Here is a 16,455-nt window from a genome sequence, read left to right on the forward strand (position 1 = left end):
ATAGTTACTTTTTTCAACTATATTTTAGTGTTCTGTTTAAAAATGTTTGGATTCCAAAGATTTAGCTAAACTTTATTTTATGATTAATACAACATATGCTATATGTATACAAACTGCATATCTGTATATTATTATTGTATTATAATATGCAGACATTCAAATAGTATACTCATAATGTACTACATTGTTTAGTATTTACATTGTATAATCATATTTGATTAAATGTTGAATCAAACTATGAATTTAATATTCAAATTGAACTATTACAAAATACCATGTATGCAGGGAATGAATTTTCTATAAAATATGGATTATTTACTTTAGTTTTGATTGTAAATTCTGTAATTAAAAAACGATAGAAGATGTTGGATGGTAATTACGTTCAACGTAACACGAGCGTAATTCTTATGTTTCATAATCATATATTGATATATCTTATTAAACTATTTAACAAAGTTGTTTAAATTAAAAAGACTACATTGTAAATTGTGATACATTATTGTATATTTGCAAATTTGTTAAAAATATTGTGTTGAACGTAATTATCGATCAAAAATAATATTTCTTTATTATTGTTTCACCTGATCATCCTACTTCATTTGTTTTTCGTTTTCTTTATTAAATATCTTTGGGTCTTGATATTGATGGGATAATTGCTTGGGGTTTGTTAAATTTGGGCATAACTCTTCTGCTGGTGGTGTACGTGGTCTTATTTCACCATGTTCTCCTTCATATTTACATTTCGCTTGAGCTTCAAAATCATTTAAACATTGTATCATATTAATATCTTCTTTAACATTCACTTCAATTGGTTTGATTGACTGTAATTTTGCATCTTCTTCATTTTGAACAATTTTGCTTTCTATTTTTATATCATTAGAAAGTAAATTTTGTTTAAGTAAATAATTACGAATATTATCTCGTACTTCTTGTGGAAACTTATCAGGATTCGTTTCAATGTAACGGTATACGAAAAGGTCACTGCCAGTTATAATGAAGTAATGATTAAAAATATTAATTTTTGCCCCTATATAAAAGTCTCGAGGAGTATAGTATTCTGGATTATCTCTTCCAGTTTTTGGTTTTGGGACTAGTGTTGCTTTTAAAAAGCAACCTTTGCGACGGCCAGAATTACGTTTTTCTAGTTCTTGTATGAGAATCGTACCATCATTTAAATTATATTCTAAAATAAAATCACGATTTTCATCTTCTGGATGTACCGCATTCATTTGCATGGAATAACGTAATTTCTTGGGAAAATTAAGAAGTTGTCGAATAACATCTTTTTTAGGTGGTTTAGGTATAAGCGACAAACAAGAAGCGTAAGTATCTTCAGGTGTACCAAAATTTATATGCGGTGGAGGTTGATATTCCCGTAATATCATAATATCTTTTGTTGGAAGTGGAATTCCTTCCGGTTGTGTTATTCTCAACATATCTGAATAATATTTTCGAGTAAAAGAATCACAATCAAGCAAAAAAAATGGACGATTAAATATAAAAATCGTACTACCTATCTGCAATTTTAAAAGGAAATATATAAATCAGAAGACAATGATAAAAACATTGATAGTTTTACGTATCAAACTAACTAAAAAATCATTTGGTGCATAATATTCAACAATCTCTGGGTCACCGTATTCCATATATATAGCAGGATAAGTCGATGGTAAATTTTTCCAATCTTTTGGTATTTTCATTCTTTTTAAGAGCATTGATACCGGATCTTTCCCACTATTAGGTTTTTGTATTTCACGAATGGATATCGTATCATCCATCAAGAAATACATAATTTGATAAATATCATCATTCCATGTTGCAGTAAACAATAATACCATTTTATCATATTCTAAAAATCGCCGTCTAATATCATCTAAAATTTGTGTAGTAAATGTCGGCTTTTTTGGTTTGTTTACTTTCAGTTCTGTATAAGGATCTACAGGAGGTTGTTCTTTATCTCCAACATCTATACCTTGGCTACTTAAAAACTCTCTAGTAAATAGGTCACAATCAATAATATGATAAACTACACCATAAATACCTGCAAATAATAAAATCAAATAACAAAAATTACAAAAACAAATTTTACAAAATAGTCAATGTGCAAAGAAGATATAAAAGATAAATATAAATGTGTTTTTATGTAATAAACTAGACATTGAATAAAAAATTGAAATTTACCAATTTTTATTGATAAGCAACATTTGTAAAAGATATATGTAATAGTAATAAAGACATTTATTAAACTTACATATATCAATTCCAACATTAAGATCTTTCCAATGAAATGTATCACCATTTATATTTTTTACAATCTTGTTGCGTTTAACAAGTTTTCCTTGTTGATAGCCAGCATTGTCAATTGCAGGTTCAATTATACATAGAGTATCATCCTCCAAATAATATATTATATTAACATAGCGTATACGAAAATGTTCGTCTGGAGAATTAAACACTCCTTGACGAAAAAATGCCTTAAAACAGAGACATTTTTGCGCAAATAATGCATAATGTGGTATAAATTGACGATGTGCATATTTTTTCACGCGACCATACGTTAATGATGGATCATACCTATATATTATTTAATATCATTATATTAAGAAGGTTTAAAGATTATATATAAAATTATATTTTACTAATTTTAGTTGATACAAATTATATCATAAAAATAATGAATATTCACGTTTTGCTTATTCCTCACTTACTGAAAAGAATCCTCCTCTTTTACATATGCACTAGATGCAATATCTATTGGTCTTCCTCCAATACCAATATTTCTATCACATACTACACGATAGCCATTTAAAACATTAAATTTTTGTAATAATCTATAATCTTTAATCTTTAAAAAAATGTTATTGAATTTTATTAGTTTAAATATAGTAATAATAATAATAATTAATTTACTTACACTTGGATCTTGAAACCTGTAGCCTGGTATAAGTGGTAAATTTTCCATATTAAATTATATAAACATTTAATAAAATATAGTTTAAAGAGATATTTCTATAGAGTATTAAACCATGCAGTGGCTAAAAAATTTGTTTGAATTGGTTTCTATAACAACACTAGCATGTATTGATATAACAATATTTTAATTGTTATTTTAGTTACTTTTAAATTACAAAATTATAATATAATTAAATATTTAATACATTTATAAATAATAAATAACTAGGTCAAATTATATTTGATCGTTTATTTTTGCATAAATTATTGACAACAGTAGCATTGGATGGTTTTCACTAAAGTGGACTAGTTGCCCTGACTTCTAGTGAAGTCACAAACTAATTATTTCCTTAAAAATAGCCATACATCCTGCAGATAAGCAGCCAGCCACTGGTACAGTAATTAACCATGCAAATGCAATATTGCGGAATAATTTCCATGAAACTCCCTCACCACCACGTGAAGCCCATCCCACACAAACAACAGATCCTACTTTACAATGAGTTGTTGACACAGGTAAACCAGCCTTACTTGCCAACAAAACTGTTACTGCTGCTCCTACCTATAATTTATGTGTAATAACAAATATTTCAAAACTAAATATTTTGTTTTTTCTATATAATATGATTCTACATTCATAAAATATATATACCTCTATAGTAAATCCAGTAGTTGGTGTAATACGAGCTAAATCTTGTCCTAGAGTTTGTATCACTCTACGTCCCCATACCCAAAGACCAGTTGATATTCCTAAACCACCATAAAGCAATATAAGTATTGGAGTTTCTGTTTCTTGTCTAGCTGACCCTTCTGCATATACAGCCCAAAGTGCAATAAGTGGACCAATTGCATTGCTAACATCATTACCACCATGAGCAAAACTTCCAAATGCTGCAGTTAATACTTGCAGAAAAGCAAAAAGTTTAGATATTTCTGGTGGTTCTTCATTTTTCCTTTCAATTTCAGTTTGAGCACCCTCAGTATCTGATCCTGCTACCATTAAGAGAGGACTTGCACTGCTATTGCCACGTAATTTTGGCGCTACTTCTTTTGCATTACCATTACTACTACTACTACATGGAGCTTCAGAAATAACAGATAATGCTGTTGTTTCTTTTTTATCACAGGTACCAAACTTAGTTGTTGCTGTTTTTTCGTTGCTACTCAATGTAAGTAATATTCTTTTTCTTTGCCATGGCACAACAAATAAATAAACAATGGTAGCTGAAAATGTACCAAAACCTAATGCAGCAAGTAAACTACCCCACCATGGCACTTGATCTAACTTCAGAACTGAAACAGACATAAATAACTGAATTTAAATATGATATATAAATTTATTAAAATACAAGTTTAAAATTCATTTACGTTTAGGTCCATCATGTGCAACTGACATAACATTAATAGCAACAGTGAGTCCATATGCTAATGGGAGTATATGAAGACCTTGTTCTAAAGGCTTACTAGATTGAAGTATTGATTTTCTTAGAACCCAAAATATAGCACCTGATACAATTCCACTAAGTACAGGACTTGCAAACCAAGACGCTGCTATATTTGCAAGAGCTATCCATTTGACCTATAAACATATTTATTATATTATACAATATTACTCATTTATTTTTAAATTAATGTAATAATTTTACTAACCCCTGCAGTACCTTTACAGATAAGTGAGAAACCAACTGTAGCACCAACAATAGAATGTGTTCCAGAAATAGGTAATCGCAATGCTGTTGCCAGTAATAGCCAGATACCAGATCCAGCTAAACTAGATAATGCTCCTATCATTAATTCTTTTTCATGGCCTTCATATAATGTTACATCTAGTATACCTTTTCTCATAGTATCAGAAACCTAAAGTAAATATTAATTAATGTATTTCAAATAAGATAACATAAAATATAATTTATAATGTATATAAATTTCTAAAATACCTTATAGCCGATAAGTACAGCCCCAGCAATTTCAAAGATGGTTGCTAAAATGCAAGCTTGAAATATTGTAAGTACTCCTGCACCAACACTTGTTCCAAAACTATTTGCAACATCATTTGCTCCGATTCCAAATGCCAAAATAAAGGCCACTAAGAATCCAACCACTACTATCCATACCAAGTTTTCATCATATGGTATGCCCATTTTTATTTATTTAATAACTGTTTCTTTTGAGCTATTGATATATAGATCTTCTTTACTTTTATACATTTGTCAATAGATTATTATATTCAAATGTTTTCTTATCATATTATTAAATGTTCTCTTATCGTATTATTGTAGATAATACATTGTCAAGTAAGAAAACATGAATTAGGGAAGAGCTTCCACTTTTTATCTGTTATGCATTTACATATAAATACTCATAGATCAGAATATATTTCTCCATTTATATTTAAATTCCCATATGTGTATAAATGTGTGTGTGTATATGTATATATACACACAGCACACACACATACATGTATATATATATTAAATATTTTTATTTTACTTCTAAAACAATCAATTTTATAATTTTGTACACATAGTAGAGGTAGTATTTTGGCATAGCACCTGATATATCTAGCATTGTCTTTTTCATACAATAACATATAATTCAAATGCTTGACAGCATTAAAGGAGTTATTGTGTAAATTTTCTAAATTTTTTACTTTGTTAGAAATATAAAATATTATAATCAATTTTATAAAGATTTATTATCAGCGATTTTCTTTTTTGAAAATATACTGATTGCTGTTCTTCTGACATCTGTAATTAATTAAAATCCATATATTTGACACAATATATATACATACATGTTCTTTAAATTTGCTACATTAGTATATAACAACTCTTGAAAGCAATGCAATTAATTTATTTAATTACCTTTGTACATACATCATAACTGTCTACAAATGAAGTTTAAATAACGGGGTACTTGAATACTCGAAAGAAAATTTAATTACAATGAGACGTTTTATTAATTTCCTCACGCTCGATGCCGAAAGGGTTGTCTTACTATTTCACGTTTCACATAGCAACACTTGGTATCTTGATTAAAATTCACAATCCTAATAAAATTAACTTAAACAATTATTATTCTTCTTTTTCTGCACGTCAAAGAGAAAATGCAAATTCAACTCGTTACAAAAGGGGTATGTGTGAAATACAACGAAAATTTGAAGACTACGTACTACTTCTACAAATTGCATAAAAGAAAGAGAAAAGATAATTGATATAAGCAAAGTTTTTAAGCATATTATATAAAGTTTATACAGAAAATTTTTTAAAGTTGTAATTTTTAGTTACCACTCTTTGTATCTTATATGATCTTCCGTGTGGTTTTCACTTTAAAACCTTCTTTCCAAGAATCGTGTAGAAGATACGTATTATATGGCAGAAAAACATAAAAAATACTTGAAAATTTACTAAGAAAAAAAAAAAAAAGAAAAAACGAAAATATATTTTTTACTCACGAAACTCAAATTACTTTGTATAAATCTTCGGTAATTGGGGATGCCGCTCAGATCCGCGTGGGGGTGAAATATTGATCCGCCATTTGCCCGCGAAACTCTTATAAGTATAATGTGAAGATTGTTTACTGTACTACAAATGTAACATATTTTATACATAAATTGATGAACAATTGATTTTGTTTTTACATTTGAACATTTGCGAAGATTTCTCTTTAATGTCATTGCATCTATTAACAACGCATTACACAATAACTATGCAGCGAATATTCGTGGGCGAATGATGAATAAGTCATTGCATAAAGGGTGTTAAATGAGCTATGAATTGATGTGAACATTATGTAATTATTAATAATTACCTCTTTTTACATATATTATTGAACAAAAGGATGAACTACTCACATCTTTATCATTTTGTTATTTTAGATAAATAAGAGATAATTAAAGAAGTGTAAAATAGGTGGTATTTACAAAACAATTTTTTTACTACATTATACAATAATTTAATATATATGATCCGTAAAATATAATCAATTATATTAAATTATTTTTGGTAACTAAAATTTAATTGTTTTAATTCAAATTTATTAATACTTTTCATATAATAACTACTATATTTGAAATAGAATTAAAATGAACAAAGATAATTTATTTAATATGTGATTAGCATATGTACAATTCAATATTTTGAAATTATAATATAAGTTAAATATAACATTTACTAATGTATTATTATATTTTACTCTTTATCCCACTCTGCTTTTTCTTGATTTTCTCTTTGAACTTCCTGTAGATAGGGCAATAAGTAGTGTTCATCCTATTTAACAGAAATTACATGTCATTCAAAGTATAAAACAATTATATAAGAATAAAGATTAAGTAATTTTAGTTAATGGCTTATGTTAAATTACCTCTTCAAATTTAGTCCATTGTTCTTTTGGTAAAATTTTTTTCTGGCCATTTAATTGCGCAGCCCTAAGAATTCGGAAATTACGTTCTTCTATTACATGAGCAGGTAGTCGTCTTAATGCTTCTATTACCTCTGGTGTTTCATAGAGAAGGTCATCTTTACGTAACCCTAAATTTATACGAAGTCAAGAATTTGGAAAATACATGTATATTCTAAATAAATATATATCCATACAACAAGTATATTAAACATTTTAGATTTCATATTGAAAAGTGTTGACATCTAAAGAATATTTATATAATTATTATTAATAAATATTTCATACCAAACTGATTAAATCCAGAAAAATTATATGCCCAACTTTCTATGTCAGCTACAAAATACATAATATATATATAGTTACATAAGAATATTATCTACAGATATTTGAATAAATGAAATTGTATAAATACAAAATTTACTTACGATACATTCGTTTTACATAATTAGTAAACCGCAACATATTGGTATGTATTTAATGATAAATCTTGAACGTTTGCTTTTAATGAACTATTATATTTCAGTTTGTAAAAATTACCCTTGACTTAGCAAAGTGTTATTACTATCGTCAATTCGCTATCTTAATATCTCCCTAGTACGTAATAGTCTAGTGGTTATTTTTAATGTACTACACAAAGTGTTTTATATTTGTACAATTTTATAAATTATTATCTTAATTGTAACAAATTATTATTATAATTTTACAAAGTAGTTATAATTATAATTAAATAAATGTATAGTTTTAAGCGATATAAAGCACTAATTTATTTATTATGTATGAGTGATGTACATTTAAGATGATAGCTAAAATGTTAACCATATTTGAATGTTTCAAAATATTTATAAGATTTATATTTTTACATAAAAATTTTTCTATTTTGATTATTTTGTTTATAAAAATAAAAGTAACACTATATCAAAATACCCTAGATTTGAATGCAGATGGCACCACAATTTACGAAAAGAACTATTTTTCCGGCGCGTAGTATGTTCTATGTTAGTATATAAGCAAGAAGGGAACTACTTTCAATGCCTCTTCCTCATTAAGAGTAGAGTTGTGTTCACGTGTGGTTGTGTCTCCTTTTTCCACAAAATAGGTCACACAACCCACCTCCATTCGTGAAATAACTCTTCTATAAAAAAAAACCCAAAAAAAATATAAAAATTATAAAAATATAAACAAAAAAATCGTAAAACCGTAGCTGAAAACCGCAAAACGTAAGTAAAGTGTGGAAAAAAATAGTAATCATTGTGTTACGAAGAGCAACGTGGTCGGAAGAGCGAAAGCCATATTGAAGGAACGAGAGGAACCAAAAACCAGAGAATTTTGAACTTAAACAGCTGGACGACGAGGGAATACAATTACAATGAATCCGGGAGCTCCGAACTACCCAATGGCCTCACTTTATGTGGGTGACTTGCAAGATGATATCACCGAGGCAATGCTTTTCGAGAAGTTTTCATCGGCTGGGCCTGTACTCTCGATACGCGTCTGTCGTGATTTGATTACCCGACGTTCGCTCGGTTATGCTTATGTTAACTTTCAGCAACCGGCTGATGGTAAGTACATTGATTATTTATTTCACTATTTCGTTAATCTATATTTTAGACAATTTTCAAGGAAATTGTTCTTTGTTACATCATTTATCCATGCTTGACACGTGTTTCGGATCATACGATACCACCATATTGAAACCTACTTCGAACAAAGTAGATAGTAGTAGTTGACGGTTGGTTGAGTCATACCTTATTTTTTTATTGTTCATTTTGTTTTGTAGATAACGTTGAATATTTTAATATAAATCATGTCTGTTAATTATAAAAAGACAATAGATTTTAGTATTCAAATGTACACTAAATACCTATGCAATCATAATCTAAATAAAAATCAAAACAATAAAATATACTATAATCCTATTTTTATATTTTAATGTGTCAGTATGTTTGTATTATCTATATACTTCTTGCATTATTGGTTAAGCACTACATATTTTTTCATGATTTGTTTAGAATTTGTGAAAAATATAATTGAAAATATTTTAAGATCTTTTATTTACTTTTTAATGGTTAAGATATAGCTTAATTATATATTTATTTACTATAATTAAATATTAAGAGATTTTATTTTTGTTTGGTTTAGCGGAACGTGCTCTTGATACCATGAACTTTGATATGATAAAGGGGCGGCCTATTCGTATCATGTGGTCTCAACGTGATCCTTCTCTTCGGAAATCTGGTGTTGGAAATGTATTTATAAAAAATTTAGATAAAAGCATAGACAATAAAGCAATGTACGATACGTTCTCTGCTTTTGGTAATATACTTAGTTGCAAAGTAGCTCAAGATGAATCTGGTGTTTCTAAAGGTTATGGTTTTGTTCATTTTGAAACTGAAGAAGCAGCAAATAAATCTATTGATAGGGTTAATGGCATGTTGCTAAATGGAAAAAAGGTAATGTTTTATCTTTTATTACTTTTCGTTATTGTAAAATTAATTTTAATTGTTATAACATTTTTTATTTTTTATGGTAACCTTTATGATAATTCTATAATATACAGGTATACGTTGGTAAATTTATACCCCGTAAAGAACGTGAGAAGGAATTGGGAGAAAAAGCTAAGCTTTTTACCAATGTTTATGTAAAGAATTTTGGGGAAGATATGACAGATGACAACCTTAAAGAAATGTTTGAAAAATATGGGACCATCACCAGTCATAAAGTAATGATTAAAGATGACGGGAAATCTCGAGGTTTCGGTTTTGTTGCTTTTGAAGATCCTGACGCTGCTGAACGAGCAGTACTTGAATTAAATGGAAAAGAGGTTGCTGAAGGAAAGTGTATGTACGTTGGACGGGCGCAAAAGAAGGCAGAGCGTCAACAAGAACTCAAAAGGAAGTTTGAACAGTTAAAATTAGAACGTTTAAATCGTTATCAGGGTGTAAATCTGTATGTAAAGAACTTGGATGATAGTATAGATGACGAGCGGTTACGCAAAGAATTTGCACCATTTGGAACAATTACCTCTGCTAAAGTTATGATGGAAGAAGGACGTAGTAAAGGTTTTGGATTTGTTTGTTTTTCCGCTCCTGAGGAAGCTACAAAAGCTGTAACAGAAATGAATGGTCGCATAATAGTTACTAAACCATTATATGTTGCTCTGGCTCAGCGTAAAGAAGATCGTAAAGCGCATCTTGCTTCTCAATACATGCAACGTTTAGCAAATATGCGAATGCAGCAAATGGGTCAAATTTTTCAGCCTGGTGGTGCTGGAAATTATTTTGTTCCCACTATTCCACAACCACAAAGATTTTATGGACCTGCACAGATGGCTCAAATTCGTACAACTCCACGTTGGCCAGCGCAGCCTAATCAAGTACGACCCAATGCACAAACTGGAAGTTCTGGTTTTGCTACGATGCAAGGTCCATTTAGAGCTGCACCACGTGCTCCTACTGCACAAGCTGGTACTATGCGAAGTACTTTATCTGCTAGACCTATCACAGGTATTAAATATAGATTTCTTATGTAATTTGTTTTTGGCATTTCAAATGTAAAATATTTATTAACTTTATTTGTACTTTTAGGTCAACAAGCGGTTGGCGGTGCAAATATGCAAAACCGTACAATGGCTGGTCCAGCAGTAGGAGTTTCAGCTCAAAGCCGTCCGTCAAATTACAAATACACTTCAAACATGCGCAATCCACCACAAGGAATGGCAATCCCTGCTCCTACTCCTGTTCAGCAAGCAGTTCATATTCAAGGCCAAGAACCACTAACTGCCTCAATGTTGGCAGCTGCTCCTCCACAAGAGCAGAAACAAATGTTGGGAGAGCGTCTTTTCCCGTTGATTCAATGTATGTATCCGCAACTTACTGGAAAGATTACTGGAATGTTGTTGGAAATCGACAATTCAGAGCTCCTGCACATGTTGGAACATAACGAATCGCTGAAAGCCAAGGTTGAAGAGGCCGTAGCTGTATTGCAAGCTCATCAGGCCAAACAGGCTGTGGCTTCTAAAAAAGAGTAAACGTCTTAATTAAGGTATTTACTCTTTTTTAGAAGCCATAAAACTTGATTAGAAACCCTTTCATGATCAATTATTAGTTTTGTATAATAATTTATTTCTGTCATTCTTGCATGTCGTAATTGTTTAAGCCACCATAAAGCTTCAGATCGAAATTTGTTTAAACCAAGGATAGTGGCAGAATAAGGAAAAAAACTGAACATGAGTATGAACAATTAAGAAAGGATTCTTAATTGTTAATTTTTTTGTTAATTCTTCCTTAATTATTTGTAATGACGTTCCTCATTCTGCCATTATCCTTAATTTAAACAAATTTTGATTTGAAGCTTTTATGGTGGTTTAAACGATTACTACATGCAAGAATGACAGGAACAAATTATTATTCAAAACTAATAATTGATCATGAAAGGGTTTCTAATCAAGTTTTATGATAATAAATTTTCCTTTAAAGCTATCAAATGAGTTTATTCTTTCCCTGATCCTTATTTTAGTTTAATTATATTTTTTTTAATTATTATTAAGCATTTGCATTATCACTTTTATGTTATATAAAGAGAAATGTAATGAAAGTATAGAAAATAAATTATTTGAAATGTTTGAACTGCAATGTGGTGTTTGTTTATTGCATTAAGAACTAAATATTAACCTTTATTTCCATTTATTTTTATAATGAATTGATGTATATCAATAGGTATTAACTATTAAAAAAACAATTCATTTGGATATACTGAATTTATTTGTACAAATAAAGAATATTTCTATTTATCAATATTTTGTATGTATATTGTAAAACAGGATAAAATTCTCTTTATAAACTATTTATTAAAATTTGTATAGGTTATGGATAAATAAAGTAAATATTGTGAAAATTTTAATTTACGTTATTTAATTATCTAGTTTACGTTATTTAAGTATCATTTTGATACATTGGATATTTTTTGCTAGTAATATGAAAACCTATAGTTTTTAATATTGATCAAATCATAAGTAATTATTTAAATCATATATCCATATATCTTAGTCAACCTTAATTTTGTACACAAACATTAGAAAAGTGTTCCTATTGATCAACTGTGCTACATTTTAAATATGAGTGAATGAGTGAAATTATAAGAGAGAAAATTATATATGTAGCTATAAAATTCAAATTCATTATTAAAATGTAAATAACAGTAAATACACTGTTACAACAACATTAAACTATAAAATATTTATTCTTAATTGTAATTAATATGTGCCATGTACTTACAACATAAGTAACGAGGTTAATATGCATATTTACTTTTATTATTATAGAACTAAAATAGAGAAAATATTAAAAAGTATATATTTTTATCTAATGGATATTCGTATCGTCATACTACGTAAATATAAGAACGATATTATTGTATGACTTTGTTTGAATAAAAATATATTTAAGTGCATAAACCGCATGATTAAATGGAATAACAAAATCAAAAAATGCACTTGATATAAATAAATTTAGTATAAATAAATATTAACTTTGGAAATATATTTATTATAAATAAAAAATTAAAAAAGAGTAGTATCATCCCTTATACAAATATACGAAGAAATGAAAATTAATAAAAAACAGAAATTTATGGTTAATATTATCTTTTATATTCAGTAAAAACTTTCTTATATAAAGCATGATACAACAAATACGGGGTTAATAGTAAATCAAATGCAAATATCAAATATATGCTGTATTTTTAAATGTATGTTTTTGTGTATGTTTTTACGAGTTTTAATTTCCTTAACATAATTATTTACTTATTTCATAATAATTTACTTAAACATAAGTCTTCTATTATTAACAAATATTATATCGAAATAAATTTTTATATAAACAAATCTAAAACTTCAAAGCTATAAAATAATTTAATCTTAATAAATGTTACAAGGAATCGATGCTTAACTTTATTATTTCAAATATTTCTATTATAATTTAAAATTTTAAAGAAATATTGTAAAAATTTCGAAATTTAAAAATTTAGTGAAGACTAACGTATAATAAAAATTTTTTAAAATTAATAATTCTATTAGAAAAAATTCATGGTATAAAAAGATTAATCTTGTTTTTTAAATAGGATGGTCAATATTTTTCCTTCATCATGAAGTATTCAATAAACGCATATGAGGTATTCAATATACGCATTGAGTAGAACAGCGAAATTTATATGTAAGATGTATTGAGTAGCTTCTTACAACCGGTTAATAATTGACCAGACGATTACCCAACGTGTCCGCGTAATAAATCAAACCTTTCAAACATTTTATCTCTATGATGTGTAGAATACGATGCAATAAAAAAATTTAACCTTAAATATTATGCTCAAAGACAATTTTGCGGCCACATTTTGGTAGTGATAGTGAAAGTGTAGAATTATGCTGTAATGGTTATGACATTATTTTCATATGCTCTGTACATAATAACCACTTCGAAGATGAATGTACTTATCTAGAACATTAGGCACTTCAAGATTACTAAAAATTTTATAGATAAAATTTTTGATTGAAAAATTAAAGAATACTTTACTTTTACATCAACATATCTTTGTTTTTGCTTGTTATTTGTTAATTGTTATAAGTTATTAATCTTATTTATAATATCTTTAATAATCACGTGGAATCAATATAGAGCCGTAGGCTTTTGTATTCGGTTTTGAAATGAACGTCTTATACTTACAAAGAAATAAAATAAATAAGTGAAAAAAATATTAGTCGTCTATTTTATTAATTTATCTTAATATAATAAAACTATTATTACTATATATTGATCTTTATAAAAATTGCGTTATTTATAGGTAATATTTATATGAAATTTTAATTATTATTAATAATATTAAGTAATAAAGTTAAATAAAATAGTTTGGTAAAATTATCGAATTGTTACGACCTCAGCAATTTTAATGATTTTGAAATACGTTGTAAAGAATGTTATTCCAAGCAACCTTTTTTTTTGAAAAAATTGGTGGTCAACCATGTTTTTCGAGATATGAACAAAAAAAGATTGCCACACATTAAATTTTACACATAAGTGTGCCTCGATGAAACAATAATATAGCCTGCATACTCGCTATGCAGCGGATCAAATCACACGAATCATTAATGAAATAATACATTTGTATTTAAAATAAAATTAAAATTTGTTTCGATCGAACAAATGGTGAACTACTGCAATATACAGCTATTGTTATTATTTTTTGAAACGTTATTATTTACTTATTATTTTTTGAAATTTTTATTGATATTCATATGAACTATGTAACAAAATAAGTTTAAGGTAATTTTTTATATTTCAAATATATGCGCATATATTGTTTCGTCTTAGATAATAAATTGTGCATAAAAGATATATTTTTTTTATAAATTATGTCCTAGTATCGTTGGAATGTTTTAGTAATTACAATGGTGTTAACATATAAAAACTTTTAGATACCTTTAATTTTCTCAATAGGTTTACATCTATTGACTTTTACGACTAACCATAAAGAATAGACAACAGAGAAAGTATCCTTTCTCTAATTTCAGGTCAACGTCACAAAAAGGAAAAGACATCTGTTTTATTTCAACAGTCGTCCGTTTTTATTGAAATCCGTGAAGTTTTCCGGGTAGTACGTTTTTTTTGTAAATTTCAAATACAATATCATCTGGTCTGCATCTGCTTGAAAAAAATGAAATATTTTTAACAAGTATTAGGGAACAGGAATTAATATAAACTAATATGAAAAAATTATAGAGCTGTTACTGTTTCAGATTTCTAGCTATAAGCAATGTTTATTAGGAATTTTATTCTAATGATGATATTACAGTTAACTTTTCCAGGTATTATTTCAGGTATTTCTTATTTTTAAATATTAATATGTATGTATTATAAAACTTTTGTTATGTTAGGAATAGTTTTTACATTTTTATTTGTTTAATTTTTTGATATGTGGGTAATATATTATTAAAAAATGATCCAGAATTGTTTCAAGACAAAAATAAAGGTATTATGTTTCAAGTAATGTGAAACAACATAAATACGTTAAAGTAAACGATAACGAATAACAAAGATTCGATTTCTGTGTACGATCAGTTAATTTCATTTTTCTATTGCAATTAGATTATATTTCTAACGTACAAAAGTTTACAAATTATTATAATTAATTTAAAATGTATAATATATTTACGTAAAGATTTCTTTAAATAAAAATTAAATGTTGTTAAAAATATTTTAATTATTTCCATATTTAATACAATAATTAATAATAATTTGTTATATATTTATGTATAAATAGATTTTATGAACTATTAAAATTATATAATAGATAATTAAGATTTCTTAAATATACCGCCTCCTTAATACTGATTAATGATTGGTTAGTAACCGTAATGTAGAAGGGGTGGAGAAAGAATCTGATTGGGCAAACGAGGCCTTTCGCATACTTCACAAATATACTGGGCAGTTACCTTGTAGAGATGTAATGGAGTTTGGAAATCGCTTTTCGCGAAGAATAAAGAGGAGGGAATGTTAGACTCAATCGAGTTGTTGCCAAATAGTAGTATATTTGTACGAGAAGTGGTAAAGTTCAGTGAAGTTACAAAAGAGGTTTCTGATTTGTTATATGTATGCAACATTTGAAGGAAGAACAGGTATTTTCAATTTTTATGCATACATAACGGTGGCCTACATTTTTTTTTTAAGTATTCTGTGCTATTTAATTTATTTTGAAGTTTCAGTGGAATGAAAATTGTTATATATTAGAATTTATTTTAGTATTGATACAGTATACTAGTATTTGTTGGAAATATGTTAGCAGCCTACAATTTAGCATACAGCTGTTGCTATTGCTCTTTTATTTTGTGTACGCGTTACATGTCATTAAGAACTATAATTGGTTTTATCAATTTACATGACGTAAAAGTAATCGTATATTTATTTTTATAAAGTAAACGTTCATAATAATTGTTCGTTTGTTAAATTTACTTTAACTATAACAATCTGTAATTAAATAATATTACTATTGTACAATTATAGTTTGAATTATTACGTTAATTCTTGTAATAAGGCATTATATATATATATATAT

General features: G+C 27.6%; 5 protein-coding genes across 5 annotated transcripts in view; 2 read left to right on the plus strand and 3 right to left on the minus strand.

The window, feature by feature from the left end:
* Nucleotides 1-590: 590 nt before the first annotated feature.
* LOC108548773 (EF-hand domain-containing protein 1) lies at nt 591-2,962 on the minus strand. Its single transcript, XM_017901883.1, has 5 exons — nt 2,915-2,962; nt 2,709-2,845; nt 2,252-2,574; nt 1,593-2,041; nt 591-1,517 (listed from the first exon to the last, which is right to left on the minus strand). The coding sequence occupies exons 1-5, from the start codon at nt 2,960-2,962 to the stop codon at nt 591-593; spliced, it is 1,884 nt and encodes a 627-aa protein (XP_017757372.1).
* A 321-nt stretch (nt 2,963-3,283) lies between these two features.
* On the minus strand, nt 3,284-5,185 carry NaPi-III (Na[+]-dependent inorganic phosphate cotransporter type III). The gene is made up of 5 exons (XM_017902513.1): nt 4,890-5,185; nt 4,603-4,809; nt 4,321-4,531; nt 3,605-4,245; nt 3,284-3,514 (listed from the first exon to the last, which is right to left on the minus strand). Exons 1-5 carry the CDS (start codon nt 5,091-5,093, stop codon nt 3,284-3,286), a joined length of 1,494 nt encoding a protein of 497 aa, XP_017758002.1. The 5' UTR covers nt 5,094-5,185.
* Nucleotides 5,186-7,079: 1,894 nt separating this feature from the next.
* Nucleotides 7,080-7,937, minus strand: LOC108549238 (cytochrome b-c1 complex subunit 7). The gene is made up of 4 exons (XM_017902536.1): nt 7,779-7,937; nt 7,639-7,686; nt 7,315-7,481; nt 7,080-7,220 (listed from the first exon to the last, which is right to left on the minus strand). The coding sequence occupies exons 1-4, from the start codon at nt 7,813-7,815 to the stop codon at nt 7,143-7,145; spliced, it is 330 nt and encodes a 109-aa protein (XP_017758025.1). The 5' UTR covers nt 7,816-7,937; the 3' UTR covers nt 7,080-7,142.
* Nucleotides 7,938-8,399: 462 nt separating this feature from the next.
* pAbp (poly(A) binding protein) lies at nt 8,400-11,682 on the plus strand. The gene is made up of 4 exons (XM_017903087.1): nt 8,400-8,912; nt 9,493-9,803; nt 9,911-10,856; nt 10,938-11,682. Exons 1-4 carry the CDS (start codon nt 8,720-8,722, stop codon nt 11,378-11,380), a joined length of 1,893 nt encoding a protein of 630 aa, XP_017758576.1. The 5' UTR covers nt 8,400-8,719; the 3' UTR covers nt 11,381-11,682.
* A 4,154-nt stretch (nt 11,683-15,836) lies between these two features.
* The window catches only part of tapas (tudor domain-containing protein 7 tapas), a 7,877-nt gene continuing 7,258 nt past the window's right edge, over nt 15,837-16,455 (plus strand). Inside the window, exon 1 of the mRNA XM_017902253.1 lies at nt 15,837-16,018. The gene's annotated coding sequence lies outside the window, so the exon portion shown is untranslated. The remainder of the gene's footprint in view (nt 16,019-16,455) is intronic.

This window comes from Eufriesea mexicana, unplaced genomic scaffold, assembly GCF_001483705.2.
Source record: "Eufriesea mexicana isolate 0111107269 unplaced genomic scaffold, ASM148370v2 scaffold474474812, whole genome shotgun sequence".
Taxonomy (NCBI): domain Eukaryota; kingdom Metazoa; phylum Arthropoda; class Insecta; order Hymenoptera; family Apidae; genus Eufriesea; species Eufriesea mexicana.